The sequence below is a fragment of the Acomys minous genome (assembly GCF_964271855.1).
Source record: "Acomys minous genome assembly, chromosome: 6".
NCBI classification, from domain to species: domain Eukaryota; kingdom Metazoa; phylum Chordata; class Mammalia; order Rodentia; family Muridae; genus Acomys; species Acomys minous.
Window position 1 is genome coordinate 37,174,133 of NC_140487.1, and position 15,857 is coordinate 37,189,989.

Below are 15,857 nucleotides of genomic sequence, written 5' to 3' on the forward strand. Positions count from 1 at the left end.
TCTCCTGAAAAACACGTTTTTGCCATGTGCGGCCTGTCCCTCTGCTTGTACACTTTATTCATGCGATTTTTATTAACCCTCGGTATAAACTGTCTGATGCTCTGAATAAAGCCGCCTCATTTTTATGAGGACTAAATTCTCCCAGGCTCCACACCAACTAGACTAGTAAACAGCTTAGAACATACATTTGTTAAACAGGGAATGGGTAACCCCAAGAGCAAACACAACATTACAGGTGAGACAGGCAGCAAGGTCAGAGTCAGCCCGTTAAGTCTGTCCCCTAGAGCGTGTACTTAGAGCCGCCGCCCCTGAGAACGGGCAGTTTGGCGTAAGCTTCTCTTGTCAGCGAGGTACTGAGATTCCTCGATGTTTTTAACAATTACTACTATTTTAGAAAAAAAAACTATTTCAAATTTGCATTTATACAATGACAAATAATGTAAAAATTTTTTTGAAATGATTTTTCAACAATTGTTCTTGTGATATTTTTTTCTTATGATATTTTAAGATTTCTTAAAATCTGTGGCACATAAGAAGGCATGCCAGGGCAAGCCACTGTCCTTCCTTTGCCTACTCTCCATGTCATCAAGGGGGCCTGAAAACAGTGTCCTAACAGAAACCAGGATTTAGCATGCCAAGGAAAAGACATAATTTGTAAATTTTTAATTACTAGTAGACACTATTAAAATGTAAAAATCATAACTTACATAGTGGCAAGTTCTACCATAACCTGCTATGAAATGTATAATTCTTTATTCTATTCCTAGGAAAGTCATTTACTCCAATACTGAGCATATTCCTTTGAGCAGAAATGAAGACCTAGAAGAATTGTCCATTTCATGGCTATATTCCAACGTCCCACTGACCGTTTCTAGGTATACATACCTCAGAGTGAGATTTTTTAAAATCATCTATAGACTATCCAAAGCATTAGGTATTATTAAATATAAATAAAAGTAGAATGTCCAAATATTTAAGGAATCAGGAAATGGACAAATTCTATCTAGAGTGTAACATTTTGCCTAAAATAAAACAAGTGTCTTCCTAACATTTTCAGTGTCAGCTAAGTGAGCCACAACATGGGAAAGGTGCTGACATTGAAGCCAGAAACTGTACCTGTATTTGAAAAATGTTCCTTAATCATCTACTTATTACAGTCTTAGAATATAGGATTGAGGAGACAGTTTGGTAGGTAAAGTGTTTGTTGTATCTGAGAACCTGAGTTTGAACTCCCGTAACTTATGGCTTCATGATGCAGGTCATGATCCTAGTGTGACCACAGGGAGGTGGCACCAGATGCAGCTCTGTGATTCCAGTGTGACCACAGGGTGATGGCACCATGATGCAGGCATGTGATCCCAGTGTGACCACAGGGAGGCGGCACCATGATGCAGGTCTGTGATCCCAGTGTGACTAAGGGAGGTAACATCATGATACAGGACTGTGATCACAGTGTGACCACAGGGCAATGGCACCAGATGCAGCTCTGTGATCCCAGTGTGACTAAGGGAGGTGACATCATGATGCAGGTCTGTGATCCCAGTGTGACCACAGGGTGATGGCACCATGATGCAGGTCTGTGATCTCAGTGTGACTACAGGGAAGTGGCACCATGCATGATGCAGCTTTGGTATCCCAGTGCAACCATAAGGAGGTGGCACCATAATGCAGCTCTGTGATCACAGTGTGACTAAGGGGGGTGACATCATGATGCAGGTCTGTGATCCCAGTGTGACCACAGGGCGATGGCACCAGGATGCAGGTCTGTGATCCCAGTGTGACCACAGGGAGGTGGCACCATCATATAGCTCTGTGATCCCAGTGTGACTACAGGGCGATGGCACCATGATGCAGGTGTGTGATTCCAGTGTGACCACAGGGAGGTGGCACCATCATATAGCTCTGTGATCCCAGTGTGACCACAGGGAGTTGGGAGGCAAAGACAAGACATTCAATGCTTGGCATGCATAGCAACCAACAACAACAGAGAACCCACCTCAAAAAAGATGGGAATTAAGGGATAACACCCAAGGATGTCCCCTGATCTCCATACAGGTACTGTGCCATGTGCCTACACTCATACACGTCACACGTATACATACACATGATTTTAAAAATAGCAACTATTTTAGCATATTTCTAAAGAACTACAGAGTTGTCATTTCTGAGAGGAAATAAGGGATGAAACAGCCATGACTATAATGGGGCATTGATCCCGGCCTATCCAAGAGACGGGGTAGGATTGAAGGCCCCGTGTGAAGTTCACTGTGTCTCCTTGTTTTTTCACATGGCAGCTACCCACTAGACCTGCCAGCCCCAGTGCCTGCCAGCTCTAGGGTAGAAAAGAGAGAAGCACAATGGAAGCTGGGCAGGTGATGGGTTAGAGAGCACGGCAACTGTAGATGTATGAACACCTGTGTACATATGTGTTCTAAATCTATGCAGATTTAGAAAGCTCCCAAAACTTCTCCCCTTTGTTCATTGGTAAATGTTCTGATTCACGTGTGCACAGCAGCCAGAAGCAGCCTTGGGTACTGCTCCTCAGGAATGGTCCCCTCTCAAAAGCTAGCCTTCAGCTTGTGAAGTGGGCTGGTCTGGCTGGCCGGCAAGGCCCAGCATCCTCCCATCCCAGCTCTGCAGGGCCCAGATGACAAGCTCCTGCCACCCCACCTAGCCTTTCTATTTGGGTTCTGAGGATGGAGATCAGGCCCTAGTGTTTACAAAGTAAGCACTGTGCTGAGTGCAGCATCTTCCCGCCCCTCCCCCTGTCAGTTTTAAGTACATAAGCCCAAGGTGTTATTGGAGGTGGCAGTAGAAGTCAGAAAAGAGAGTTAAGAGGAACTAGCAGAAGGTTCTATGGAGGTGAGGTTGGAGAGGAAGAGGTGAGTGTGTGAGTTGGGATGGAGGTCCTGAAGGGTCACGTGGTATTTATCCAAACAGCACAAATGCCCCTTATATCCGGCTTTGAGGAGCTGCACTGTGGCTAATGAGTCTCCGGTTCAAACCCCTGTGCTGATAAGCTTGCCTGGATTAGCCTGGCTTGTTTATCTCATGGTGTGCACTGGGGCCACAGGGCTGAGGTTGAAACATACTACATTAGGCTATCAAATGGCAGGAGGGGAGGGAAAATGATAAAGGAGTCATCTCATATGCTAATTAAGCATCATCTACAGGGGCCACAGGGCCACTGGTAAGTATTGAAGGACTCTGATGACACTAATGTTTTGTAATTCCTTTAGATGTTTTCATTCTGGCCTTTTTTTTTTTTTATAAATTCATACCACTTTAAGAGTAGTAACCTCCACACATCCACATACTAAAATATATATGTGTGTGTGTGTGTGTGTGTGTGTGTGTGTGCATATAATAGAATATTAGTCACCCATAAAAAAGGAATGATACACTGATTCGTATGGCAATGTGATGAACTTTGAAAACATTATCCTAAGGAAAAGACTCCAAGCCCCTCCCCCCAAAAAGGCAATGTACTATATAATTCCATTTATAATAACCATCCAGATAAGCAAGTCCAGATGCATAGGAAGCCGGATGGTTGCCAGCGACAAAAGGAGGCAACACTGGAGAGTGTGGCAGTGGACACATGCTTCTGCTGGGTTATTACGGATGACTCAGATAGCGTATCAACTACAAAAATCACTGGAAAGCAGTAAAGTGTATATTTTAAAATGATACCTGTATAATATGCAGATTCTGGCTTTTATTATGTAGTACATACATACATACATACATTGTGTGTTTGGGAGCAAGCATGTGCTGCAGTGTATGTGGTACTCAGAGGACAATTTGTAAAACTCAGTTATCTCTTTCCTCCATGTAAATCCTGGAGCTGGAACTCAGGCTGTCAGGTTTAGAGACAGGGGCCTTTACTCAACTTAGCCATCTGTCAGCTCCTGGGTTCTATTCTTTAAGAGCATCTAAGAGTTGGTTACTATGCCAGAACATCTGGCTTAAGTCCTCACAGTAGCTCTGCCTTGTGTCACAGATGCCACTTGACCTTCCTGGCCTGTACATTGCTGGGGTGAGGCCCGCTCCCTTTGTGGTCCATTCCCGCTGCAAATTCTCCAGGTAAAAAAAACACCCAGTTACAGTCAACATCTACCGCCTTTCTCAAAGGCATAATCCTCACTTCTAATAGTCTTTAAATAATGCATACTTTGAGCATGGAATATATAGTAGGCACTTGAATGGATGATCTTAATTAGTCTACACAATAATTGTGTGGAGTGGGCCACTCTATTATTCTAATTTTTCAAATGCAAACACCTGGATTTGTGTAATGTGGAAGGTGAACATGTCACCTAAGTTAGCAAGCAAGCAAGCAAGCAAACAAACAAAAACTAATGGTAGGACAGCTGAGTTGCCACACACCCAAGACCATATAAGAAGTTACCCCTGCTTTTCTTGACCCGTCCACTGGAGCTCAATTCTATGCCCTTATTCGTCTGAACTGGCAACGTGTTGATTAATTACTTCACTTAAATTTATCATACCCACGCTGTGGCAAATGAGTTTCAGGTTATTTAGGAGTTGGGAAATATCTCTGAATTCTTTGTGATGTGTCAAACTAACCAGATAAGGTTCATTTTTCTTAATGATGGTAAGAGCCACTACCATACCCAAATGTAATGAATAAAGCCATGATTGGACTAATATCCAGCAAGTAGGAAAATTAATTGTGGTGCTGTCCCTTGTCACTTCTGTTTCTCGTTCAACTGACTAATTTATTTAATTAACCTAGTTTTCTTATTAATTACAGGTCATTTACCATACCCAATAAAAGGTCATGCCTTTGGATTGCACAATGATGTTTATGTTACATTTATTTTGCATCTCTTTATAAAAACACAGATAAAAAAAAAAAACCCAGATCTTTCTCAGTAAAGTATTACCTTAATTGAGGCTAGTAAGTGAATATGCCCACCACACACAGCACTACCTAATGAAATTGCCAGTGGCTGTTTTATTTTTATAGGTAAATAATAAGCCCTAAGTACGTGTCTGTATCCACAATTTTTGTGGTTCACAGAGCCAGACAGAACGGCTTGGACAGACTGATGGCATCACCTAATAGTTGAAGGAGGAAGGGCTTCCTAGGGGAAATTTGGAGAGTTATACAGGGCTATGCTTAGACCTATCATGAAGCAGAAGCAGAAGTCAGCTTAGCAAACCCTTCTGTCCTTAACAGGAATCAAAATCTGCATGGTAGCAAGATGAACCTTGGCATCAAATCTAAATCCACTAATGATTTTGTGTGAACATGTTTATATGAACCAGAGACTGATGCAAGAGATCGAAAGTTTGTCTTAAAACAGATATTTTATTTTGTAAATAGACCTTAGTATCAAAAGACCATAAAGGTCAAACAATGAAGTTAAAAGCATTTTGGGTTTTTTGGGTTTTTTTGTTTGTTTGTTTGTTTAAGATAAAGTCTCTGTGTAGCCCTGGATATTCTGGAACTTGCTCTGTAGACCAGGCTAGCCTTGAACTCAGAGATCTGCCTGCCTCTGCTGCTCAAGTGCTGGGATTAAAGCTGTGCACTACCGTTGCCTGGCTGAAGTTAAGAACTTTTAATGCCAATGTTTTAACAGATTTCTACTGATTCTTTATGAATTTCACATCATGCACCCTAATCTCACTTATCTCCTTGTTCCTCCATATCCACCCTCTGCCCTTGCAATCTCCTCCCCTAAACAAAACAAAACAAAACAAAACATCTCCTTACAGAAGCTTCAGTGTGTCTCACAATATACCCTTTTGTCCACACATCTTTACTTGGAAATGTTCATTGCAATGAGCCATTGGTGTGGTTTGAGGCCTCCGGCTCCTGCTACACCATCAATATTGGGTCCTCTCCTGGACTCCTCTCAGCTGTCCTGTCGTTGCCCTCTGCCATGGAGATCCAGTAGCTTTGGCTTTGCACGACCGGCCCTTTCACAGGTTCCAGCTGTTCATAGACAGAGTAGATGTTGCAGTAGGGCCAACTCACAGCCATGGATCTGGGTCTGGGTGGTGACTGAGTTGGTCTGCTTACCAGCTCTCCTGTACTCACACCCCTTTGCCCAGGTGAGGGGCAGGGCCAGCTCTCCCATACCTCCCTAGTAAGGGATGGAGCCAGCACCGCACAGCCTTAAGACATCTACCTGGCCCCAGGAGGAAGCCCAGACCAGGGCCATCTGCCCAGTCCTTTGGTGGCAACATGGGGCAACAGATATTCACACAGACCCCTGCCTGCTGCTGCATGGCTACAGATCTAGACACAGCTCTGGGTGACAGCATGGGCTGGGACTTCTCCATGTCCTCACGTGGCAGCACAGACCACTCCCATCAGGCTGTTCTTCACCACCTTCCCATCTCCAGTTCCACCTCTCTTCACAGCACACATACCGCTGGGCTCTCTTCCTCTTCCATCTCTCAGCTACCTATTTGCTGGCTTCTTTGCCTCCCATCACCCCACCAACTACTTGCTTGCTTCCTGCAGCACCCAGCCTGGCAAGGGTGGTGTGGCCCTTGGTGTTGTCTCTATACGTCCTGACACCCCTGGGCCTAGCCAATGCTAATATTTTAAAATTAGCATTGAAGCTAATTTATATTCATCAGTTAATATCCATTAAAATATGATTGAAAGAATGCTTAAGAGAGAAAAAAAAAATCTAAAAAGAACATACTTCGGGATCTGTTCTCTAGAGCCGCACCCCCCAACCCCCAAAGCTTGGATTCCAGCAAATCTTAACCATTTTTAAAGTTTTATAATTTAAATTATTAGGTGGCTGGTTCGTACACCTCCCCGAAAGAGACAGTAGTGAAAGATCCTGGGAACTCTAGACATTTAATAGGAACAACTACAAGCATGGCAGATGTGTTGGCTGAGCAGGATGCGTCTATAGACGGCTTAACCACACGTGTAGTTGCAATGCATCAGATACGACATCCGGCTTTTCAGATGCCAGAGCTGGAATATCAAAAATTGAGTAAAATCTCCAGCTTTTAGAGCCAGAATATTAAATATTGAGTAAAACAAACTTCAGCCCTGGCAAAAGAACAATTTTAATGTGAGAGGCTATTCAAATATCCCTGCATTGAGCAAGCACACTAAGCCTTGAAGATTTACATGATTGAGATGGAATTCACAGGCAAAGACAAGAGGGAAGTGCTTTTCTTATTTTTTTTTTTTTCTGGATACACAAAGAGAAATCCATAATTAAGCACCACGCTTCCCCAGGGCAGCACGTTTTCTTACGCTGACAAGCACAACAAGGCATTTCAAACCAGGCATCACAGCGCACACTGCCATCTTTGCGTAGCTGCTGTTTTAATGTATTTCTGGCTATTAGGCATTTGTCTATTTTTGGTCAGCGAGGCATGCATTTTATTTAAAGAATTCTGGTTTTTGCATAAAAGGCTGTAGTTACGTTAGTAGAATTATGTTTCTATAACAGTATCCAAAGAACAATTATGGCCCTATTTGGGCTGTTTTTATATGCATTCGATATTCAAGAGAGTGGCTGGAACTTTTGTGGAATTAATACAATTAAAATTAACTCTAGGTAGGAAAAAAAGCTGTCTGAATGTCTATTTAAACTCAACTATATGCTTTCCTTTGCCTTATTTGTCACAGCTAGTTAAACATGTCACAGGCCAATCCTATGATACGTTAGAAATGCCAAGCAAGCCATGCTTAACATCCCATCAAAACACCCAGAGACTAATGACAAATCATGCACCCAGCAACTCTTTTGTTCTGCATCAAACAATGAACACCATATCACTTTAGCCCCACCCTGCCATAATCTCTAAACTACGCCAAAACAGAAATTCTCTTAAATTTCATATTTCATAAATTTCCTCTACCTGCTATTACATTTGTGTTGTGGCCATTTGACCATGATCTGTCTTTGCACTAGGTAAGTGGAAATTAAAATCACCCAGGGCACTTATTTTTTTAATGACTACCGTGTTCCCCCTCTGCACCCCTACCCCAGTTTCTGATTCACCCCATCTAAAGTAATCCTAGAAACATGCATATGTACTGTAGATTTTGTATCTCCATACATATAAATGTGTATATGTGTACACACATGCATATATGTGTATATATGGTATCACTATATATCAGAAGGCCCAGCAGTGTCTCATTCCAGCTTGGTGACTCACACTGACTCCCAGTGCTTGGAAGGCTAAGTCACGAGCACTGTCAGGAGTCAAATCACCCTGGGAGTCCGTGAGGTTAACATTGCCGACTTGATGGAACGTACCATCACCGAGGAGGAGACAGGCTCCGGGGCATACCTGAGAGGCACTATCTAGACTAGGTGGCCTGAGGGAGAAGGGCCACCCTAAAAGTGACAGCATCGTCCTTGCAGAACGCCAGCTGAGCACAAGCACTCATTATTTCTTCTTCCTGACTACTGATGACTTCGTGATGGACTAAAGCCTCCAATCATAACCCACTGCAAACCCTTTCTCCCTCAAGTTGCTTTTGTAAGGATATTTTATCACAGCGGTGGGAAAAGTAACTTGGAACGCTAATGGGGACTACAAAAAAACATTTTTAATTAATTTTTTAAAATAACAAGAATCATCTAAGGAGCTTTATAAGTTACCAAAGCACAACTCCAGAGCTCTTGAAACTGACTCTACTAGGATGAACCCTGGAATGTAAACCTGCATGCAAAAAATAAATATCATTCTAAAATTCACAGTGAACCGGGTGGCTTGAATTTTTATCAGTTAAATCTGGCAGCCACTCTTACGGGTTCTGCTATAATAAAATGGTAACGTTTCTGCACAAATTATAGATGTGATTGTAACTTGACCCTTCATCCCTGCAAAGCACAAAAAGGGTGGAGCTAAATAAATGGACCATTTATGCCTAAGAAGAATATTTCCGGTTTAGCTTTAGAAGTAGACTTAAAAGTAAATAGCAGGCTGGGCATGGTGGCACACACCTATAATCCCAGCACTTGGAAGGCAGAGGCAGGAGGATTGCTGTGAGTTCAAGGCCAGCCTTGTCTACAAAGGGAGTCCAGGACAGGCAAGGCTACACAGAGAAACCCTGTCTCTGGGGTGGGGGTGGGGAGAAAGCAAACAAAACAACAACAACAAAGTAAGTGTCAGAAGCTGGCAGCCTTCGGCCTTCGGAGAGGTATGCAGCAGCCTGGAACATATGCAGACCCCCCCAGACTCAGCCTCTGAATTTATAGACCAGGCTGTGGCATCACCCCAGCTCTGGGCAACAAGAAGGCATTAAATAAAGAAAGGTTCACTTTCTTGATTGGACCTCCTCAGAGACCACTGTGGTCTGTGATGCCACTGGAGGCCATGTTGTTGTCTGTGGTCGATGCCGCTGCTGCAGGCCACGAAGTAGCCTGAGATCCATGTGGACTTTGCTCTCTGTTCCTTTAAACTCCAAGGCCAGGACCTTGTCTTGGGTAAGCAAAGTAGTGATGGCCACAGGCTTTTGCAGAGAAAATTTTCATGTAATAAATAACATGAGCACATGGTGGCCTTTGATATTTCTGTCTTTGCCACACTGGTGGAGAAAGCACTTTATAGTTTATGATTTTAGCATAAGATCAATGATTTTTGTCTTATGTAAATAGATATTAACGTTGCGGTTTTGATGTTCTGAAGACTATTTAACCCCATGTTGACATGACCGAAGCATATGAGTAAATCAGATATTTCCAAATTGAGAATCCTCAGGGATCAGTGACCCCCACGCAGCCTTCTGCCTCTCCATGGAAGTAGTCTGCCAGGTCTCTGGTTTAAGGACACACACTGTCCTTAAGTAATTTAAGTATTAAGTGATGTTCTTTAATAACCACCCATAGATTTAAATTGTCTTAACAAATGCTGCTGGGCTTCACTTTATGCAATGCTTCCTTATTAAACACTGTGAAACTTTTCACTTACCTCCAGATTGGAGGAGCTATTTAAGAAAACTGAATGTTACGCGGATGTCAAAGTCAATTCTATCACACCGAGTCCAAAACCCAGACACTTACACAAACCCCATAGGACCCAGTATAATCACAGCGGTAGACAGAGAGAGGGACAGAAAGGCTTTCACTCCCTGGTGAGGATGTGGGGAAATGGTGACTATCACTTGATGTTGATGGAATATAAACGTATGAAGCCACTGCAGAAATCAGGATGGCCCTGGGTCAGCGCACCACTGAGATACTGTACATCCACGATGACGTCAGCACTATTCACAGCACAGCAACAGGACCAGCCTAAAGGCCTGTCAAGAGGTGAACGGGAAATAGTGGTACATATAAACCCTGGGATTCTGTGCAGCCTATAAAAATGAAATCACCACCTATCTGGGAAAAATGGATGCAACTAAAAAGTATGTGGGCTGGAGAGACGGCTCAGTGGTTAAGAGTGCCGCTTGCTCTTCCAAAGGTCCTGAGTTCAATTCCCAGGAACCACATGGTGGTTCACAACCATCTGTAATGTGATCTGATGCCCTCTTCTGGCCTACAGATGTACATGCAGGAAGAACACTGTATACATAATAAATAAATAAATAAATAAATAAATATTTTTTAAAAAGCATTATGTTTAGTGAAACAAGCCAGGTTCAAAAAGGAAAAAAAAAAAAGATAACTATGTTTTCTTAAATATGCAGAACCTGGACTTACATGTGTGTGTTTATGTACAAGGCACAGAACTATAGAGCAGATCTGAGGTGGGTGAAAAACGTCTTCACAGAGGCAGGAAATAGACCACAGGGGAATATACATGGTAAAAAGTCAAACGGGAGAACTGCTGGAGGGGTGCAAGGGAGGTCAGTGATGGAGGAGGGTGATGGAGAAAAAAGTATAATAAATACGTGTCAAGAAGCCATGTGTTCTAAAGAGGGAGTGGAAGGGGAAAAAAAGGAAGGAGGAGAGAGAGAGAGAGAGAGAGAGAGAGAGAGAGAGAGAGAGAGAGAGAGAGAGAGAGAGAGAGAAGAAAATCTAGAAAAGGAAAATGCCCTACCAAGACCATGGTTAACTGAGCATTTACATCGATGCACCTGGCTTCAAGCACAAACGTGCACACACGCTTTCATATTATTTTCTCTCTAATAGCAAAAGCTGAATACTTTTTAAACTGATTATTTCCAAAACCAAAACAGTAAGAAGTCTTGACAATCACTGTCCTTCTATAGGAATGCTTACCGAATCCAAAGGCGCTGGCGCCTCCTACACTCTGAGAAGACTGGACGCTGGTGGAAGTGTACAGCCCCGTCACTAGCAAGCCGTCAAAGAAGGTGCTTGTGGAAATTGTAACTGAAACACAGGAGGAGAACAGAAACGTCAGGTAATGCAGAGAGAGTGAACAGGTAGGTACACTCTGGAATATTAGGACTATTAACCAATTAGCCAGTTATTTTTGCCCTGTTTGTAGTGTACATGTACAGGTATATACACATACACGCGCACACACACACACGTGTGCGTGCACACACACATGAAATTGCAGAGGAAACAAAGACTTCAAAACTTCAATGCTTATAATTTTATAATTGCCGGCGCTAAATTTAGTACATAGTCCTACCTTTTTGCATGCATTTGCATATTTCCTAACTACATTAAAAATCTGAAAATACCATTGACTTGACTGCTTCCCCTATCCTGACTCTCCCCCCTCCCCTCCCCGGAAGCCATCAAAGCATGACTGAAGCTTCCAGATTTATGATAAAACACTTTTTAAAAACATTATTCTGTATTTTGGGAAACAGTCTCCTGCCCGCTTGAATGACGAGCTGAGAAACGCACTGTAATGCTTGTCTCGGGCCCACACCTCACAGAGGGGTCCCCTGGCATTTCTCAACAAGGTGCACTAATCTGCATGAAGAGTCAGACAAGAAAGGGCATCACTGTGTGCTGTGCATCTGCAAGAGGGGTTCACGTGGTTTCATGGCCACAAAGCCGAACGTTCCTCTGAAGAGGAAGGCTAGGTTAAGTCTGTATGTTGCTGGGTTAGGCTCTCCCCCAGCCCCCTAAAAACGTCATGCCCGCCTCCTTGCTATGATGGTGTCTTTTGGCCTGGCGTTGCTAAGATAAAGATGATGGCATTTGGAGGAGGCAGCAGAGGAGGTAATGATATTATTTTGGAAGTGCACAGATCAAGGCTGTCATCCCGCCTGACGGCAGTAAGGAGAATGGTCAGTCACATTAACTCTGATGAGACAGTTTAAATGAAACTCCAGGATATCCAGTGAGTAGAAATAAATGGTCTGAAACGTTCTTATCACACAGCATCAAACAAGTCACGTGTATAATAAAATAGCTTCATACCACGCCATCTCCCAAATGGCATTGGGTGTTGGAATACATTGCTTTTCCATCTCCTAATAAAAAATAATAGTACATTTCAGTGCTGGAATGTAAATCACTCATCTGGGCTCTCAACTCAGCAATCTACATGCATCTCGTTTAGCTGCCCTTTAAAGTGTGCGTGTGAGGTGGGTACCGCCATTATCCCAGCATAAAAATAAGCAGTTTGTGGAACAGAACCAGTGCCATCACCTAAATGCTTCTAACTCTTGTTCTTCTTTGCCTTCTCTCACCATGACAGGATACTCGGATGAGGAGGAACACGGGGGGAGAGCACTTGCAACTCCAAGTTACAGCCCATCGTGTTGGGTTAGGCAAGGCAGGAACTCAAGTCATTAGCCACATCCTATCCACAGTCAGAGAGAGACTAAAGCCGCCATGTCACTTGCCCGTCTATGCCTCTGCTCAGCTAGCTTTCTTCAATCTTGCACAGTTCAGGACGCCACACACACTAGATTAGGTCGATTAAGATAACCCCTAGAGACATGTCCACAGGCTGACTTGACCTAAATAATTCTTCAACTGAGATTTTCTTCCTACATGATTCTAGGCTATGTTGAGACTTAAAACTATCAGGACACAGTTTATTTGGTTTTTCCCATTTTTTCGTTTGTCCATTTTTTTTTTTGGTCTGTTTGTCTCTTTTGTTTTAATCTGTTCCCCCCTCAGATCCCAAAAGTAGCATGTTGGCCAGTATCTTACAACTCTTTTACCAGGTGTTGCAGAAAGACAATTAAGGAAAAACAAAGCAAAACCTCAGCAGTCAGTAACACTGTCATCACTGAAAGTGGAAAAGGCTGCTTGGGAGGAGTCCTGCGCAAAGGTAGGTAAGGGACGAAGCCTGGGTATCCCAGCCTCCTCTGCTATCCGGTACCTGCACAGGCTTAGGAGAACACTTCATCTCGGAATCTGAATTCTTATCAGCAGGGTAATGTCCCAAAACCTCGGGGTCTCTGACTCTGTTTTGTTCAGCCCAAAGCCTCATGTTTGATGTTGACGAAGCCAATTTCCCCGACATCAGTGAGAAGAGACAGAGACACAGAAACATATACACACAGAGACAGAGACATACACATAGACAGTCAAACAGACAGACAGACAGACAGGGCATTCAACTCAGGCCCCCAGCGTGTTAGGCTTTACCCCCAAGCCTCTGTTTACATTCTGAAACCAAATCTCATTAAGTTTCCACATAGCCCTTGAATTTGTGGCATGCCTACCTCACTTTCCCACAGGGTTGAGATTAGAAGCCTGACTGTCTTTTGACTAAGATTATTATTTTTTCCCCAATTCCTTCCTGTCATTGCCCTTATTGGCCATCAGATTTTCACATTGTCTTAAGTCACCCTTCACAGCAAGTGGCACCGGCCTGCAGTGACTCCTGGGACTCTTATTTGCCTACTTGTCTTCACTCCACATCGCTGCAAGCAGTAAAGAGGCAATAAGCATGTTTAGCGTGCATGGCCGGGCTGCTGTGGGCTCTTCCGCTCTCCTTCACACTTTGGCTCTGGTTCCCGGTAGCCAAGATGCTGAAACTGGGAGGGTGCCTGCTATTGGAGGCAATGCTGAATCTGAGCTTCAGGTCTCACCACGCTGCTCTGTAAGTGACTGGAGTGGCGTGCCTTCCATTCCTCAATTATGAAAAGGAAGAGACTGTGAGGTGTACCAGAAATTAATTCTTTAATTGGGTGCTGTATCTACTATGGAGCTCTGTCTTCCAAGCACAATACTATGAAGCAGTAAATAATCATGCCAGTTCCCTCCTTTCCCTTCCCCAAGCCCTGAACACAGCCTTGCCTTTTCTTACTGAGAACAGAATCCTGCACAGAGCTCCTGAGTGTCTGCCTTTCCAGAAGTGTATAGGCATCCTGCTTTTAGACAGCCCACATCAAAGTGCAAGGACCCTCTATCTGCCCCGAGCCCCATAGCTAACCCATCTCTGAATACTCCCAGCTAGTCAGGGCTGCGAGCAAGTGAACTCAAGACCAGCACGCATCTCCGCTTATGTATCTGCTGTCCCTCCATAAGGTTTCCGGCTTCTACTTCATGCTTGTGTAAACAAACATGAGCCCTTGGAGGAATGCTGAGTACAAGATCCAGGGGTGACAGCTCGTTTTTTCTATCATCCTCTGAGATCCCGCACTGGTCCTGAATGGGTGTGCCTGCCCAATTAGAACACAAGGGACGAATCCAAGCCATAGGCAGTGTCACACGCTGCATAGTTCTTTAGGGCCTGAGAGCATGGCATCTTTGAACTGCCTGAAAAGCTTGTGATTCATTTGGGTGCTGCAGCCGAGGTCTGCCCAGCCCCTTCGGACTGTGCTCAAATGTAAGAAATCATTTCTAAACCCCAAGTGAATAAAGTGAAGTTATTGAGAAACACAAGACCCCAAGTCTCTTAGCTTTAAATGCCATCTGTAATCTGACAACTGCTAACTCCAGCTTGGGCCTTCTTTCCAACTCTACATACACAACAAGCTGCTGCCGACACCCTGACTTGGATACCCAAGAGGTATCTCAACATCTTGCCCTCCATGTAACCAACACGCAACACCTGCATCCCCCACCAACACCGGCCTTCTGGCTATTCCGACCTGAAACATCTCAGCCCTTCTAGAATCATGTTCCTCCTGGATGCCAACCACACATCCACCAGCCAATCCTGGCAGCTCCGTTTGGATCAGACTCCAAGTCTGACCACATATCTTGCTGCTTTGAGTAAGCACAGTCTCATGCCGGAATTGTTTCATCAGTTCTTCATTCGACCGTCACCTCCGCAGACCGTTTTCAGCATAAAGCACACAGCTGGTGGACCGCGCCTCTCTCCTTACAGCTTCCCCCTCGGTTTGGTCAGCGAGATGGAGAGGCCTTTGCATTAGTGGCCTACACAGCAGCCCCTGATCGCCCTTGATTTCCTCTGCATTCTCACCTCTGCTGTCTCTTTCCATCCTAGCACTCTGGCCTCCTGGCCCAGAAGCCATGGCGCCAGCCACTATCGCCACCTTGTATTCTTTCCTTCCAGAAACTGAAGGTCCACTTCCCGCCCCACTTCAAGCTTCACCTCAAATGCCACGCTATCAGTGAAGCCTTAGCTGTACTATCTGAAACTGTAGACAACCCTGCCCATGCCCCCCGCAGACTCCCAGACTCCCTTAGTTGACTCTACTTTTCTCCTCTTTTTTCTATAATTATCACTGTGTAACAAAGTGTATTGATGAATCTACTCCTAGCATTTTAATTACATTTATTCTAAGTTTTGCCCTGTAGAACAATGCAACCGTCAGAGCAAATACCTGTAGCGTTGTGTTTAGTAAAATATCTTGAGTGTCTCGATGAAGTGACAGCACTTTTAAGTGCTCAGTAAATATTTAGTGAATGACTAGTGAACAGCTCATTCACAAAAAAATAATTTGGGGCTGTCTCCTCTTCAGCGTGTTTCCTGAGAACTGCGCTATAAATTCTCTGCTTCAGGATTTGGGCCGGATGAATACGATTTGGAAAATATAC

General features: G+C 44.0%; 1 protein-coding gene across 2 annotated transcripts in view; it reads right to left on the bottom strand.

Annotated features, from left to right (window-relative positions):
- RELN (reelin) overlaps positions 1 to 15,857 on the bottom strand; it is a 443,910-nt gene that overhangs the window by 371,185 nt on the left and 56,868 nt on the right. For both annotated transcript variants that reach the window (XM_084787306.1, XM_084787305.1), the window contains exon 2: positions 11,190 to 11,300. In XM_084787306.1, the coding sequence (XP_084643432.1) occupies positions 11,190 to 11,300 (111 nt within the window). The remainder of the gene's footprint in view (positions 1 to 11,189; positions 11,301 to 15,857) is intronic.